At 41.3% G+C, this 16280-nt stretch overlaps 1 protein-coding gene across 15 annotated transcripts in view; it reads left to right on the top strand.

Annotated features, from left to right (window-relative positions):
- Window positions 1-16280, top strand: part of NSUN3 (NOP2/Sun RNA methyltransferase 3) — a 59275-nt gene that overhangs the window by 3550 nt on the left and 39445 nt on the right. For 12 of the 15 annotated variants that reach the window (XR_011529258.1, XR_011529250.1, XR_011529251.1 and 9 more), the window contains exons 3-4: window positions 12049-12392; window positions 12988-13059. Coding sequence is in view for 3 of the 15 variants with exons in the window: in XM_070582933.1 (XP_070439034.1) it covers window positions 12049-12392; window positions 12988-13059 (416 nt within the window). In the remaining 12 variants the exon portion in view is untranslated. The remainder of the gene's footprint in view (window positions 1-12048; window positions 12393-12987; window positions 13060-16280) is intronic. The other 3 variants (XR_011529259.1, XR_011529260.1, XM_070582934.1) reach the window with 1 other exon arrangement.

Genomic DNA, 16280 nt, shown 5'->3' with positions numbered 1-16280 from the left:
TGCCCCCATCACAATCTATGCCCTCCAAGTGCTGTGGCTGCTGCCTGACAGGTTTCTTAGCGTGGATCTCCTTTTTATCGCCACTGTGACTACTTAGGCCTGCACCATGTCTTACCTGGCGTAGTGCAACAGTCTCCCACCTTTAGTATGTATTTGTTTGCTTATTTTTATCTACTGCTCTTATGGCACTATATGCCAGGCAATGTTCTAATGACCCTACAAATAACAACATAATCCTCTGCACAGCCCTCTGAGGAGATATACTTCCATTTTATAGGTAGGAAGGCTGAGGCATACAGAGGTGAAGTAACTTGCCCAGTGATGCCTGGCTCACTTGGGGGAGCCTGGGGAGTCTGTCTTAGCCACTCTGCTGTGCTGCCATGTTCTGTGTGTCCTGGAGGGAAGGCCTCCCTTGCTCCCCACCGTCTGCAGTATCACACCTAGACAGGCTCCTTCCTCCGTTTCGGATGGTATGTGCTGTTCCCTCTGGAGGAATGACCCTTTGCTGCTCCCTCTGTAAGTCGTGACAGAGTGGGTTCGGATCTGTTCTGCGTCTTGTAGTGTATGACCTAGATGAGTGCCTCACTATCCCTCTCTGTAGAGAGGAAATAGTATCCATTTCAAAGAATTATTTGGGAAGATAAAAGGAAATTATGTATATTCAAAGTGCTTGGAATATTGTTGGACAAGTAGTAAAGCCTCGATACACGTTAGCAGTATTTTATTACTGTTAGTGATATTAACCAGTTCTTCATCATGCTTCCCCAGATACTCTTGGCAAAGTTAGTTCTGCACTGTGTGTTTCCATTGCATTTTTTTTATAACAGCTGTTGTAATTCTTTCATGATTGTATCCTCATCATTTACTAAATTGCTTGTCTCTTCCCTGACAAGGGAGGATCTTGAAGAACCAGTACCTTAAGACTTGGGCAAGTCATCTGCTTATTCACACTTTAGGTGGTGTTTATCTGCTAGGCACTGGGCTAAGCACTGGGGATACAAAGATGGATTCTATATATTCTGTCCTCAAATGTATGAATGGAGGATTAGTTGGAAATCTTTATGAACTTTGGAAATTTTGTGTGCACTTTGTGGAAAGAAAAAAAAGAAGCCCCAGTTGAGTCTGGCCGTCTGTGGATATTTTTTATTCGGACAGTCTCCTCGCTAACTCAGAGTTCACCATAGTCCACTACAGGGGGAAAAGATATTTTTATCACAAGATTGCATTCCCAGCATCTGTGAAGGGGTGGAGTGGGGTGGGGTTGGGGAGGGCAGACATAAACTAGTGTCTAGATTCCGATTTTGTTGCTTATGTGGCTTTATACACGTTTTAACCTTAATTTGTGCAAATCTCAGTGAAGTGGTAGCTTCGGCCCCTTTACAGTCAGAGGGTAGAAAGCTTGCAGCATCTTGGTTTGCGGCCTGGGCCTTGACCCTTCCGCAGCCATGTGCTGCCGCAGGCTCTGGAGGCCCTGGGCGGTGCTCAGCCTTTGTCGTCTCCACAGACCTTTCCTCAGGACTCCATCGGAGGCACTGTGGGTGACAGGTGTGGACACAGATCACCTGGTGAGAGACCAGCAGGAAGCAGGCCAGGAGAGAGCAGGAGGCCATAGCCCACCACTCGAATCTCTGAAGAGTCAAGTAGAATGGCTGGAAAACATCCTTTGGAGCACTTCCATGGATTGATCGATTCTGTGTCTTTAAACTGGACATTCACAGTGATTGAGGGAGTGCCTATAGTGGATGACAGTAGCGATAAAAAAAAGGGATTTCTGGGTTTTTGATCCTGAAAATTCAGTTGGTTTTGTAATGTTCAGGGTTATACCAATTGTCCTTAGCAATGTCTAGGTAAAGTGATTTTTCATCCTCATCATTGGATTGGATGGTAGAATGGATACTAGAATAGTAAGAGAAAAGAACGGAATCACAGGAAAGTTGAAAAGAATCATATCAAGGAACAAACATTGTCCAAATAGTATATGGTGCGCTTTTTCAGGGGATGTGCGGGCACAGGCAAGCTGCAGCAGTTGGTTTCTAGCTGCTCAGTTTCGGGCCATGTGCTTCCAGAAAATTCCTGTTCTCCCTGTGCCTGAGGGCCGCTTCCTCCTCCCAGCCTGCCCTTCTGTGACTGTCTGTTTCCACTTACCGGAGGGTGTACTTTCACCCTGCAGACCCTCTGCGTTCTTTCAGGGGAGACTGTGGGAACAGCACCATGAGGGTCTAGAAAGTAGACGACCAGCAACTAACAGATTCTGTGACAGGTCAGAGGGTTTCCGAGGTTTGTTTTCAGCAAAAGTAGAGGAACTCCCCTTGAGTTGTCAGCTAACAGATCATTTAGAGTAATTTTGAAGATAGATCATTAAGTGACTTGGGCATATAGCTCAGAAGAAAATTTTAAAAAAGGGAGACATTGCTATAACAAAATGTGTTTGATTCTCACCCATTTATTTAAGTGAAGGTTCTTCTTAGCCCTTATAAAAACATAAAATAGGAACAAAATTGATGTTCAATCCTGACTCATTATAGCACAGGTAATATCCCTGGATATATGGAAAAAAGCTCATTAAGAGATCCATTTCCTATCAATTTTTCCTTTTTATATCTACCAAATCTGTAATGGTACTTTGACCAATTTTGTACTAATAATTTTATTGATAACAATCTAGAAGTTACCATTTTAACACTTTAAGAGATTTAGGGCCATGGTGAAAACAAATTTAGTGTATGCACACATGCATTTGTGGGGTGGAGAAGTATGATGAGGTAATAAAGACGCTTGAGCACAAAAGTGTATTAGGATAAAATTATATCGGAAAATAGACCCTAGGTAAGAGAGGACCAGAAACAGTGGATTTCGTAAGGAGGGGCCTGCAGCTGCTCTACTCACTGGTCTCTGAGGTCGGGAAGTTCAAGTACACCAGCATCAGGAGAACGGGGACCCTGCAAGGTCAGCGACGCCTGATGTTTTGGTAGTACATCCACTGACACCATTTTGAAAAAACTGTACCCTCTGGCACATTTTAAGTTAACATCAAAATCATCATCAGTGTGGCCCCTGACCAGCGTCTTCTCGAGTCTTCTAATGTACACTCCCTCTACTGTCTGCTGGGCTGCTTGCCCATTCGTCAGAGCTTTGGACCTGAGTGGCCACTGTCCTGCCAGCCCCAGGGCATCATCCTACCAGTGCAAGCACTGGAGGTTGTGTCTGTGTTGGGGGGAGGGGGGTCCCTGGTGTGTGGGTGCAGGGGGAGCTGAGACCCACATGACTCCACAGCTTTGCCTCCTTAGGACTGGGAAGCACCCACCTGAGCAGCCTCAGCAGTCCCTGCATTGAGGTGGTTCTGTTGCAGCTGGTCCTCAGGGCAGAGTATGTCAGCTGTTCTCTTTGTTAGAGTCTTTGTTAGAGACAGTAGGCCTCCTTCTGGGAGCCCAGGCCCCTGGCACCAGGGGAGGGTTGGGGTGGAAACTGCTGCTCTGGGTTGTACACCGCCAGTGCTCAGTGCCAGGTCTCACACTCCTTTTGGACTCTAAAGCCGGCTGAATCTTGAATCAGGTACTTCTGCTTAGTAGCGACGAGACCTTGGCTGAGTTGCCAAGTCTCTGAAAGCCTGTTCCATAACCTCTAGAATGGGGGTAATAGCTGCCCTTCACGGTCGTTGTGATGGTTAAATGAGGATAGTAAACATCCAATCACTAGTGATTACTGTTAATATTGTTGGAATGAGGAGGACCGGGCATTGGGTGATAGGAGAAAGGCTTCCCTGGGAGATGAAGCCTAAACCGCCCCCTGAGCAGAGCGGGGAGAGTCAGTGGGAGACAGGTGGGTGGGAGAGGAGAGGAGAGGAGAGAGGCAGTTCATGCAGAGACTGGTGAACGCTGAAGAAAACTTGTTCCAGGAAATTCATGTGGTTCAGTGGGTCTGGGTGTAGGTTAGGAGGGATCAGAAAATTAATCTGTTCTAAGCAAGGCTTTATGTTTTCTAGTTGTTAAAGGGTGAGAGAGACTAGTTTCTGAAGATTCCTGCCTCGTTCTACCATGAGTGCATGTTTTAAGTCTAATGAGGCTCTCTCCCTGCAGTCTTTCAGTGCCTTCCCATCACTTACAAGATAGGATTTAAACTTTGGCGTGTTGTACTTGACCCCGTAGTCTCCTGCTATGAGGCACAGCAGACCTGAGTCCCCATGTGCCCTGCCCCTCCTCAACCTCTGCCTGGAACTTCCTTCCTCAGGGTGCCTCTAATTCCTCATCCTTCCAGTTTTGACACATTGGGTAAACACAACAATCAGTGGTGTTCGTAAACTAACAGTCCTTTTGTATGATAAGGTTAGAAGGAAATAAGTAGAATGAAGAACCTTTGCTAAGGGCTCTGAAAGGAAATGTGGATGAGTGGAGAGACGCATGGTGGTCAGGGTTGGGAAGACTGAATACAGTACAGATGTTAGTTCTCCCCAGTTTAGTGCATTTACTACAACCCTAGTCAGGGTTACAATCTATTTACACAAGTATTTTATAAATTATTTTTAACTGACCAACTGATTCTCAAGTTCATCTGAAAGAATAGATGTTCTGAAATAGCTTTGTAAGTTCTGAAAAAAAAAAAAAAAGGAATGGAGATTTGCCCTGTCAGATATTAACTGGTTGAAAGTGACCTACTATTTGTTAGCTAATGGGTGGACACGATGCAGGCCAAGCCACTCCAGCCTGTGTTAATTGGGTTATGTTTCTGACCACTATTTCTCTGTTAGTATGTGACTCAAAACCCAGGATAGATTTTCATCCAGTTTGGAGGGTAAGAATGGGATGGACGGACGTAAGATTCACAACAGTGGCATTCACACATTTCCTTTTGGGGTCTCTTTTAGTGCTGTGGTCCCCAAAGTGTAGTCATAGGACCCACAGCATCAGTATCGGTGGAGAACTTTCTAGAAATGCAAATTCTCAGGCCCCACCTCAGACCTACTGAATCAGAAACTCCAGGGTAGGCCCAGCAGTCTTTTACAGACACTTGAGGCACAGGAACGTTTCAGAGTACCTTCTTAAACTAAGAGGTTGTCATCCTTCAGAAGAGCTGAAGCAGATACCTTGGGCTCCTGAGATGCACCATCACAGGAGAAGGAAACGACAGGAGAAAGCGATGTTACATGTGAGCCCTCAGCTGGAATTCACTTGGCACCCTTGGGCTCGCAGGTATCATGTTTTGATCCAGCATTCCTCACACAGGCAACTCCAGGGTGGGTAGCATCTGGAATTTACATAATTGACTGTGGTTAATGAGGCTCCCAAATAACTCAGCCAGAAAGGTCAGCTGGTGAATAAGTTAAATATTTCCTGCTCTATCATCTGTCAGTTGATGTGAGCTTGTGATTGTCAAGAGATCTAACTGTTGGACCAAATAAAAAATTAGGAAGGCCCTTCTGTGATTCTTAAACCACTCTTGGCTTCATGTCTGAGCCGCTGACGACCTCAGTAGGCTCACTCAACCTAACTGTAGGTTCACAGTTGTTAGCTTTCCGTCCTTCCATATTCCTCAGAGGAGAGCTTCCACACTCTTTCCTTTAAACCCCTTCAGTGGCAGTGCTTTTCCAAAACTCCAGTATTAATAGTCTCGGGTTCCAAGTTGTAAATTCATCTCTGAGAAAAACACTGTGCAAAGACTAATAGACTAAAATCTGTTTTGATGGATTTAGAGGTATGCAAATACAGGCCATTTTCTTTGGCCAGATATTCTGAAGGGAGGGGCTTACCTGAGGCAAATGAAGCATGCTCTCCAGTGCAGACTTTAAGGGGCCCCTGAAACTCACTGATCAAGATAAATAATATTTTAATGGCCAAAACTTATACAAAAGAAAAGACCTACAGTGAACAAAATATCAAACTTTTTAATTGTTTTACTTTTGTTTTTTAAAAGTGTATTAATTTTCAATATTGTAACTGAAATTGAGCCATAAAGCCTGATAGTTTTTTTTGGGGGGGGGGGTTCGTAATAGTTTACATCAACGTGAAATTTCATTTGGGTGTTATTTCTTGTCTGTCACCACGTAAGTGCTCCCCCTCACCCCCTTTGCCCACCCCCAACCCACTTCCCATGGTAAACACTGAACTGTTTTCTTTGTCTACGTGTGTGTTCATATTCCACATATGAGTGAAATCATCTGGTGTTTGTATTTCTCAGTCTGGCTTAGTTCGCTTAGCATAATTCCCTCCAGATTCATCCATGTTGTTGCAAATGGGATGAATTTGTCTGTTTGTATAGCTGAGTAGTATTCCATTTTACATATATACCACATCTTCTTTATCCACTCATCGGTTGACAGGCACTTGCATCGTTTCCAAGTCTTGCGTATTGTGAATAGTGCTGCAACGAACATAGGGGTACGTATGTTACCTTGGATCGTTGATTTCAAGCAGTTTGGGTAGATACCCAGTAGTGGGATAGCTGGGTCATATGGTAGTTCTATTTTTAGTTCTTTGAGGAATCTCCATACATTTTCCATAGTTGGCTGCACCCATTTGCATTCCCACCAGCAGTGTATGAGGATTCCCTTTTTTCCACACCCTCTCCAACATTTGTTATTTTTAGTCTTAGTGGTTATAGCCATTTTAACAGGTGTAAGGTGGTATCTTAGTGTAGTTTTGATGTGCATTTCCTGATGATTAGTGATGTTGACCATCTTTTCCTTTGTTTATTGGCATCTGTATATCTTCTTTGGAAAAATGTCTGTTCATATCCTCTACCCGTTTTTTGATCAGGCTGTTTGGTTTTTTTATTGTTCAGTTGTATGAATTCCTTATATATTAATATGATTTGCAAATATTTTCTCCTAACTGGTGGGTTGTCTTTTTGTTTTGATCCTAGTTTCTTTTGCCTTGCAGAAGCTCTTTAGTCTGATGAATTCCTACTTGTTTATTTTTTCTTTTGTTTCCCTTGTCTGAGAAGACATGTATTCAAAAAGATCCTTTTAAGTTCTATGTCAAAGAGTTTACTACCTATATTATCTTCCAGGAGTTTTATGGTTTCAGGACTTATTTTAAAGTCCTTGATCCATTTTGAGTTTATTTGTGTGTATGGCGTGAGATAATGGTCTATCTTCATTCTTTTGCATGTGGTGGTCCACTTTTCCCAACAACATTTATTGAAGAAACTGTCTTTTCTCCATTGTCTGTTCTTGGCACCTTTGTCGAAGATTAGCTGTCCGTAGATGTGCAGTTTTATTTCCGGGCTTTCAGTTCTGTTCCATTGATCTGTGTGCCTGTTTTTCTACCAGTACCATGCCGTTTTGACCACTATGGCTTTGTAGTATATTTTGAAATCAGGGATTGTGATATTTCCAACTTAGTTCTTTTTTCTCAGTATCGCTTTTGCAATTTGGAGTCTTTGGTTGCCCCATATGAATTTTAGGATTCTTTGTTCTATTTCCGTGAAGAGTGTCATTGGGATTCTGATAGGGATTGCATTGAATCTGTAGATTGCTTTGGCTAGTATGGACATTTTAACTATGTTTATTCTTCCAGTCCACGTGCATGGGATCTCTTTCCATCTCTTTATGTCATTATCAGTTTCTTTCAGTAATGTCTTGTAGTTTTCATTGTATAAGTCCTTCACCTCCTTGGTTAAATTTATTCCTAGGTACTTTATTCTTTTAGTCGTGGTTGCAAATGTAATTGTATTCTTGAGTTCTCTTTCTGTAAGTTCGTTATTAGAACATGGAAATGCAGCTGATTTCTGTAAGTTGATTTTGTACCCCACAACTTTACTGTAGTTGTTAATTATTTCTGTTAGTTTTCTGATGGATTCTTTAGGGTTTTCTATATATAAGATCATCTCATCTGCAAACAGCGAGAGTTTCACTTCTTCACTCCCTATTTGGACTCCTTTTGTTCTTTCTCTTGCCTAATTGCTCTGGCCAAAACCTCCAGTGCTATGTTGAATAAGAGTGGTGATAGTAGGCATCCTTATCTTATTCCTGTTCGCAGAGGTATGGCCTTCAGGTTTTGCCCATTGAGCGTGATGTTGGCTGTGGGTTTGTCATATATGGCCTTTATTATGTTGAGGTGATTTCCTTCTATCCCCATTTTGTTAAGAGTTTTTATCATAAATGGCTGTTGGATCTTGTCAAATGCTTTCTCAGCATCTATTCAGATGAGCATGTGGTTTTTATTCCTCAGTTTGTTGGCGTGGTGTATCACACTGACTGATTTGCAGATGTTGAACCATCCCTGTGTCCCTGGTATGAATCCCACTTGATCATGATGTATGATCCTTTTGATGTGGTTGCTGTATTTGGGTTGCCAAAATTTTGTTGAGGATTTTTGCATCTATGTTCATCAGCGATATTGGCCTGCAGTTTTCCTTTTTTGTGTTGTCCTTGTCAGGCTTTGGTATCAGAGTGATGTTGGCTTTGTAAAATGTGTTAGGAAGTGTTCCATCTTCCCTAATTTTTTGGAATAGCTTGAGCAGATAGGTATTAAGTCCTCTCTGAAAGTTTGGTAGGATTCCCCAGGGCAGCTGTCTGATCCTGAGCTTTTATTCTTTGGTATGCTTTTGATTACTGTTTCAATTTCTTTCCTTGTGCTTGGTCTATTCAGATTGTCTGTTTCCTATTGATTCAACTTTGGGAGGTTGTAAGAGCGTAATAATTTATCCATTTCCTCTAGATTATCCATTCTGTTGGCATATAGTTTTTCATAGTATTCTCTTATAATCCATTTTATTTCTATGGTATCCGTTGTTATTCCTCCTCTTTCGTTTCTAATTTTATTTATCTGAACTTTTCTCTTTTTTTCTTTCTAAGTCTTGCTAGGGGTTTGTCAATTTTATTTATCTTCTCAAAGAACCAGCTTTTTGTTTCTTTGATCCTTTCTACTTCCTTTTTCGTTGCAATAACATTTATTTCTGCTTTGATTTTTATTATATCTCTCCTTCTGCTGACTTTGGGCTTTGTTTATTCTTTTTCTAATTCCGTTAGGTGGAATTTGAGGTTGCTCACTTGGAATTTTTCTTGTTTGTTAAGGTGATCCTGTATTGCAATGAATTTCCTTCTTAATATGGCTTTTGCTGCATCCCATATGAGTTGGTATACTATGTTTTCAATTTCATTTGTCTCCAGATAATTTTTGATTTCTCCTTTAATCTTTTCAAGGATCCGTTACTTGTTCAATAGCATGTTGTTTAGTCTCCACATCTTTGTCCCTTTCTCAGCTTTTTTCTCGTAATTTCTAGCTTTATAGCATTGTGATCAGAAAAGATGCTTGTTATTATTTCAATTTTCTTAAATTTATTGAGGCTTGCCTTGTTTCCCAGCATATGGTCTATCCTTGAGAATGTTCCATGTACACTTGAGAAGAATGTGTATTCTGCTGTTTTTTGGTGGAGTGTTCTGTATATGTCTATTAAGTCCAACTGGTTTAGCTTTTCATTTAATTCCACTGTTTCCTTGTTGCTTTTCTGTCTGGATGATCTATCCATTGATGTGAGTGGGGTGTTAAGGTCCCCCACTATTATTGTGTTATTATTAATGTCTTCTTTTAGGTTTATTAATGGTTGCTTTATGAATTTTGGTACTCCTGTGTTGGGTGCATAGATATTTATGAGTGTTATTTCTTCTTGATGGAATGTCCCTTTGGTCATTATATACTGCCTCTCTTTGTCTTTCTTTACCTGTCTTATCTTGAAGTTTGCTTTGTCTGACGTAAGTACCGCAGCATCTGCTTTCTTTTGTTTCCCATTAGCTTGGAGTATCATCTTCCACCCTTTCATGCTGAGCCTGTGTTTGTCATTGGAGCTGAGATGTGTTTCCTGAAGGCAGCATTTTGTTGGGTCTTGTTCTTTAATCTATCTTGCCACTCTGTGTTTTTTTATTGGAGAATTCAATCCATTTATGTTTAGGGAGGTTATCAATATATGAGGGCTTAACACTGCCATTTTATCTCTTCGTTTCCAGTTCTCCTGCATCCTTTGTTTCTCGTCCCATGTGTTTTGCTCTACCCATTGAATTATGTACTTTTTTTATGATATATTTCTTTATTTTCTTCTTATTTATTGTATCTCTGTTTTGCTTTTTTGTTTAGTGGTTACCATGAGGTTTGCATTCAGAATATCATGTATAAGATAGTCCATTTTCTGATGGCCTCTTGTTTCCTTAATCTAAACCGATTCAGTCCCTTTCCTCTTCCCCTCCTAAGTTGTTTTTCTCACATCGTATTCTATCTTGTATTGTGAGTTTGTGGTTAAAATGACCAGATTATCTTTATTGTTGGTGTTTTCATTCTCTTTGTCTTTAATGCTATAGTTATTTGCTATCCCAATCTGATTGTCTTCCAATTTATCTCCTTACTCCGTGCTTTGTAACTCCTTTCTCCCTGTTTTTTTCCCCCCAGGTATGAGGGCCTTCTTGAGGATCTCTTGTTGGGTCATCTCGTGGCTATGAAGTCCCTTAGCTTTTGTCTATCTGGGAAAGTTTTTATTTCTCCATTGTATCTGAGGGATATTTTTGCTGGATAAAGCACTCTTGGCTGAAAATTTTTGTCTTTCAAGGATTTGAATATGTCATTCCATTCTCTCCTAGCCTGTAAGGTTTCTGCAGAGAAATCCACTGAAAGCCTGATAGGGGTTCCTTTGTAGGTTATTTTTTTCTGCCTTGCTGCCCTTAGTATACTTTCTTTGTCATTCTTTTTTGCTAGTTTTACTATTATATGCCTTGCAGTAGGTGTTTTTTACACTGACGTATCTAGGAGATCTGGAAACCTCTTTCACATGGATTTCCATCTCCTTCCCCACGTTTTGGAAGTTCTCTGCTGTTATTACTTTGAACACACTTTCTGCTGCATTCTCCTTCTCATCTCCTTCTTGAATACCTATAATTCTTATGTTGTATTTCCTCATTGAGTCAGATAGTTCTCAGAGACTTTCTTCATTTGTTTTTAGTCTTAGTTCTCTCTCCTCTGTCTGGAGCATTTCAACATGTCTGTGTTCAATTATGCTGATTCACTCCTCTATAATGTTCACACCAGCATTCAGGGAATCCATATTTTGTTTTCTCTCTTCCATTGTGACTTTCATCTCCAATATTTCTGATTGATTCTTCTTTATAGTTTCAATCTCTTTTGTGAAGTAGCTCCTGAACTCGTTGAATTGTTTCTTTACATTCTCTTTTACCTCATTGAGTTTTTTGATGATTGCTATTTTGAATTCATTGTCACTTAGATCACATATTTCTGTGTCCTCAGGACTGAATCCTGGGTAATCGTCATTTTCTCTCTGGTCTGGAGATTTGATGTAATGTTGGTGGCTCTTTTTATGCACCCTGGTGTTATTTGGTTGCAGTTACTGCGTATCGCCACTTCTTAGGGGTGGAGAGCCACGTGTTATCAGCCCTGTGCCTTCAGCACGGTGGAGCCTGGTGGGCAGGTGGGGGGAGGGGTGCTTTCTCCTGTGTGCTCTAGGAGTTTTCTTCCTCTGCTCTCCTGGGGTGTTGGCTTGATAAGGTCACCCCTCATGAAAGCTCTCGCCCCCATAGAGGGCTTCCCTCTAGGCTGTGAGGGCCCTCCAGGATGCTTGTTGTTCCCGCAAATGAACATCCCCTCCCCCATTCCTTCCCTCTCGGAGGCCTCTGGCAGTCCTGGATCGCAGGCTTTGGGGGGTGGCAAAGTTTTGTCTTACCCCATTCCACCTCCTCCAAGGGGGGCTCCAGCCACTCTGCCCACTGGTATGGCTGCATGGGTCTCTTCGATGTTTTTTGTGTTGTGTTTGTATGTGTTCTGTTGGAGTAAGAATGTTTTTTCATTGTATGTTGGAGGGGGAGGATTACTGGGAAAGTTTACTCCACCATGATGCTGACCTCACTCGAAAATACCAAACTTTTAAAGACAGGATCATCACAGTGCTAAGTTGAGCTGCATTGGAGCTAAGGCAAAAGGAGTCAGCAGTATGACCCTTGCCCTGCAGGTTACAGGAGAGTGAAGTGGAAAATGAGGACCACATTCACTCCACTAAGTTGCAGAGTTGCGTCAGTGGGAGTGATAATAATATTTGTTCTGTTTCTGTTTCTAGGGACATACTAACATCGCCCTGCTGCTGGCAGTATGCTGTCCTTCTAAACCGATTCAATTATCCTTTCAACCTGGAAGAGGCTTTACGTTTGAGGGGCTATCGCACCGTCTTCCAAGGATCTTTACCCCACTGTCCTAAATCCATGAAGTGTTACCTTAGCACAACTGCGGGCAGGATGCCTTCAGAAAGACACCAAGTTGGAAACCTAAAAAAATACTATCTCCTGAATGCGGCCTCTCTCCTCCCAGTGCTGGCTCTGGAGTTGAGGGATGGGGAGAAGGTTCTGGATCTGTGTGCTGCTCCCGGGGGCAAGTCGATCGCCCTGCTGCAGTGTGCGGACCCAGGTAGCGTGCTTTCCCGCAGCAGTTGGCAGTGCTGCAAGTACTCTTGATGTGTGTGGGGAGAAATGTGACACTGAGTTTGCAGGCTGGAGGCTAGGACAGTGTGGAGAAGAGTGGACGTTTTAGCTGAGGAAAACAGTGTAAACAATGTTTTTTTTTCAGCTACTTAATTTTAACAGATATTGGGAACAAAACTACAACATTTTGTGAACACAAATCTGTCAGATAATTTGAATTTTATTAAGCCAATGGCAAAGATTTTCTAATTTTATTGTTACGTTTTTACTTGAGAGTCCTGTGTTGATATCCTTGTCATACTTCTATGCAACAAAAACATAGACGTTTAAAATCATTTTTTGTGTCAATGGACCATAAGATTCTAAGGCAGTTCTGTCCAATACAAATATAATGTGAAGTACATATATACTTTAAAATTTTTGAGTAGTCTCAAGAAAAATGGAAAGAGGTGAAATTAATTTTAATAATACATTATAACCCCATACATCCAAAGTATTATTTCAACATGTAACCAAAATAAAAATTATTAATGAGGTATTTTTATTACAAAGTTTTCAAAATTGGTATTTTACACTTATAGCACATTTCGGTTTGGACCAGCCACGTTCAAGCTCACAGCCATCTGTGGCAAATCGATATGGTATTGGACAATGTAAGTTAAAAGATTTGAAAAGTTCTTTGGAAGTGAGTTATCGTTACTATTGTTAGTAGTACAAAAACGATGAAATGTAATGTGCATTTTTATAAATATTTGTTAAAGGTAATGAGTTGACATTCGTCGTAAATTATTTTCTTAGTGAGACGATGAGACTTTTTTTAATTATTAGGTTTCCCTAGATGAATATTGGTTATGGCTCCAAGAGACAGGGTTCAGCATCAGTTCTGTCTGGGCTTTTTTGGCCTGTGTGATGGTTTTGTTTTTATAAATACAGGTGCTGTTGTTCACATAGATGAGAAGATGGAAACGGTGGGAATTGTGCTGTGGGAGTTTCACGAGTTCTTTAAGCTCCCGACTTACACACAAATCACATAGATATCTTTCATCAAGTGTAACTGTAATGGTCACTAGGTGCGCACTCTTTGGGTCTAGTTTTGATTTTGTGGATGGCAAGGCATTGGAAACCGTCTGTCGCAAAAGCCATTGTCTCCAGTTGTCTGACTCATTCCTTTCCCAGCTCGGCACTGACGTGCTGACCTGCCTTGTCTGGTGCGTTGGTGGTTTCCACACCCAGCACGAATGCTGTGCTAAGATTCTGGACGGGGGGAGCTTGCTCCTCGTTTGTAAAGTTGGGGACAGGCCGTTGTGAAAGGAGATCCCTGACCACCTGACCAGAGCTGTTCTCCTTAGGAAGTTGAGGACCTGAAAATTAATCTTCTAGAACCATGTGAGCTGGCTCATCCCTGAGAATGTTGTTCGTCTCCCCAGGGCAGGCAAATCCCAGTCTGAAGATTGCTAATTTATATCTTCATTTGAGAGCATTGCCTGTGGGAGTAGATTACAAAAGCTTCTACAAGGACTGTGAATCCGGTTGTTGAGGCATTGGTACAAATATGTTATCAACCATATATTCAGGAGATAACATACTGTGTGTTTAGAGTTGTGGTTTAAACTCTGTTACTGAAACTTGCTGTCCTTTTTATATAAGAAATCACAGCAAGAGAGATTATTTTTTAAGGTTATTTTTATTATTTGAGCTGAAGTTTTATGGAATCATGTATTATCAGGAGTGTTTGTTTTTACTTTCACTCCTTTGTTCTTTGACAGTATTCTTATTTTGGCTGCTAACTCAATTTTCAATATAGAATTTTTAGTGTTGTAAAAGGTAAATTTGTCAAATTTGGGTACCATTTTGAAGAGAGGGCATTTTAATCCTAAATTATCCTCATTACTAGACTAAATATTTCACATGCTTATAGTAGGAAAGGTGGTTTGGTTAGGAGTCCAGAGGCAAACCGATGTACTCCAGGAGTTTGAAGTGGAGGAGAATCTTGCTGTGAAGGGCAGTGAAGGCCAGGCAGGATTCCAAGTAAAGTAGCTTTTCGTACAAGCAGGCTAATGATAATGGCTTACTAAGAAGTACACGTGCCTTCACACTGATGCTTAAAGCCCAAAGTAGGTTAGCTATAGTGCCTGAATTTAGAATGCAGAGGCAACGCTAGAAAAGTTTCTATAAGCAAAACTTAGATTGATGCCTGCACTAAATGTTCGTTTATACTCCAGATTCTGTAGATCAGTTCTGGCCTTTATTCTGGGCCAAGAGGCTTACAGCTTTGAATGATTAAAAAGCTCATATTTTAGGATGATTAAAAACATTAATCTACTTCTCTTTTGCTTGCACCTGTTAGCACAGTGATGGATTGTTGGTCATGGTTTTGTTTTGTTTTTGTCAACATAGCCTTGTAATGTCCTGGTCTCCTGGTCTTGAAAAAGAGCAAACAAGTCTGATTCTAAATGAGAAAGCATTAATGTACTAAGAATGACCGAGCATGGTGGAGTGGCTCAATCAGCTTTCTCTTTATTTTAAATGTAAGTTTCAGGTGTACAACATTATAATTTGACATCTGTATTCACTACAAAGTGGTTATCCCCGTAAGTCTAGTCACCATCTGTCACCCTGCAACTGACCCTCTTCACCGCTTTCGCCCACCCCCCAACCCCCTTCCTCTGGTGACCACCAAGTTCTCTGTATCTATGAGTTTAATTTTGTTTTGTTTGTTTTTTAGATTCTGCAAATGAGTGACACTGTGTGACATTTGTCTTTCTCTGTCTGACTTATTTCACTTAGCATGATATCCTCGAGGTTCACCAATGTTGTTGCAAATGGCAAGATTTCACTCTTTTTCATGGCTGAGTAGTATTCCATTGTGTGCTTATGTGTGTGTATACGTCTGTATACCACATCTTTATCCATTCATCCATCGATGGACACTTACGTTGTTTCTGTATCTTGGCTATTGTAAATAACGCCACAGTGAACACAGGAGTGTACATATCTTTTCGAATTAGTGTTTTCCTGTTCTTTGGATAAATACCCAGGAGTGGAATAGCTGGATCATATGATAGTTCTGTGTTTAATTTTTTGAGGAACCTCCATACTGTTTTCCATACTGGCTGCACCAGTTCCCACCAACAGTGCATGAGGGTTCCTTTTTCTCCACATCCTCACCAAGACTTATTTCTTGTCTTTTTGATAATAGCCATTCTGACAGGTCTGAGGTAATATCTCCTTGTGGTTTTGATTTACATTTCCCTGATTAGCGATGTTGACTATCTTTTACCTGTTGGCCATTTGTATATTTTCATTGGAAAAATGTCTATTTAGGTCCTCTGCCCATTTTTTAATTGAGTTGTTTGGTTTTTGTTGTTGAGTTGTATGAGTTCTTTATGTATTTTGGGTATTAGCCCCTTATTGGATGTATGATTTACAAATATCTTCTCCCCTTCTGTGGGTAGCCCTTTCATCTGTTGATGGTTTCCTTTGCTGTGCAGAAGCTTTTTAGTCTGATGTAGTCCCACTTGTTCGTTATTTATTTGTGTCATCTTCAGTGCTTTCATCAGTGTCTTGTAGTTTTCAGTGTACAGGTCTTTCAGCGTCTTTTTTTTAAAGATTGGCACCTGAGCTAACATCTGTTGCCAATCTTTTTCTTTTTTCTTCTTCTTCTTCTTCTTCTTCTCCCCAAAGCCCCTTAGTACATAGTTGTATATTCTAATCACAGGTCCTTCTGGTTGTGCTATGTGGGATGCCACCTCAGTGTGGCCTGATGAGCAGTGCCATGTCTGTGCCCAGGATCTGAACGACAAAACCCTGGGCCACCGAATGGGAGCACGTGATCTTCACCACTCGGCCAGGGGGCCAGCCCCCTCAACTTCTT

The sequence above is a fragment of the Equus przewalskii genome, chromosome 18 (genome assembly GCF_037783145.1).
Source record: "Equus przewalskii isolate Varuska chromosome 18, EquPr2, whole genome shotgun sequence".
In the NCBI taxonomy this organism is placed as follows: Eukaryota; Metazoa; Chordata; class Mammalia; order Perissodactyla; family Equidae; genus Equus; species Equus przewalskii.
The sequence above is the reverse complement of the archived record's forward strand: the minus strand, read 5'-3'. Positions and strand labels throughout refer to the sequence as shown.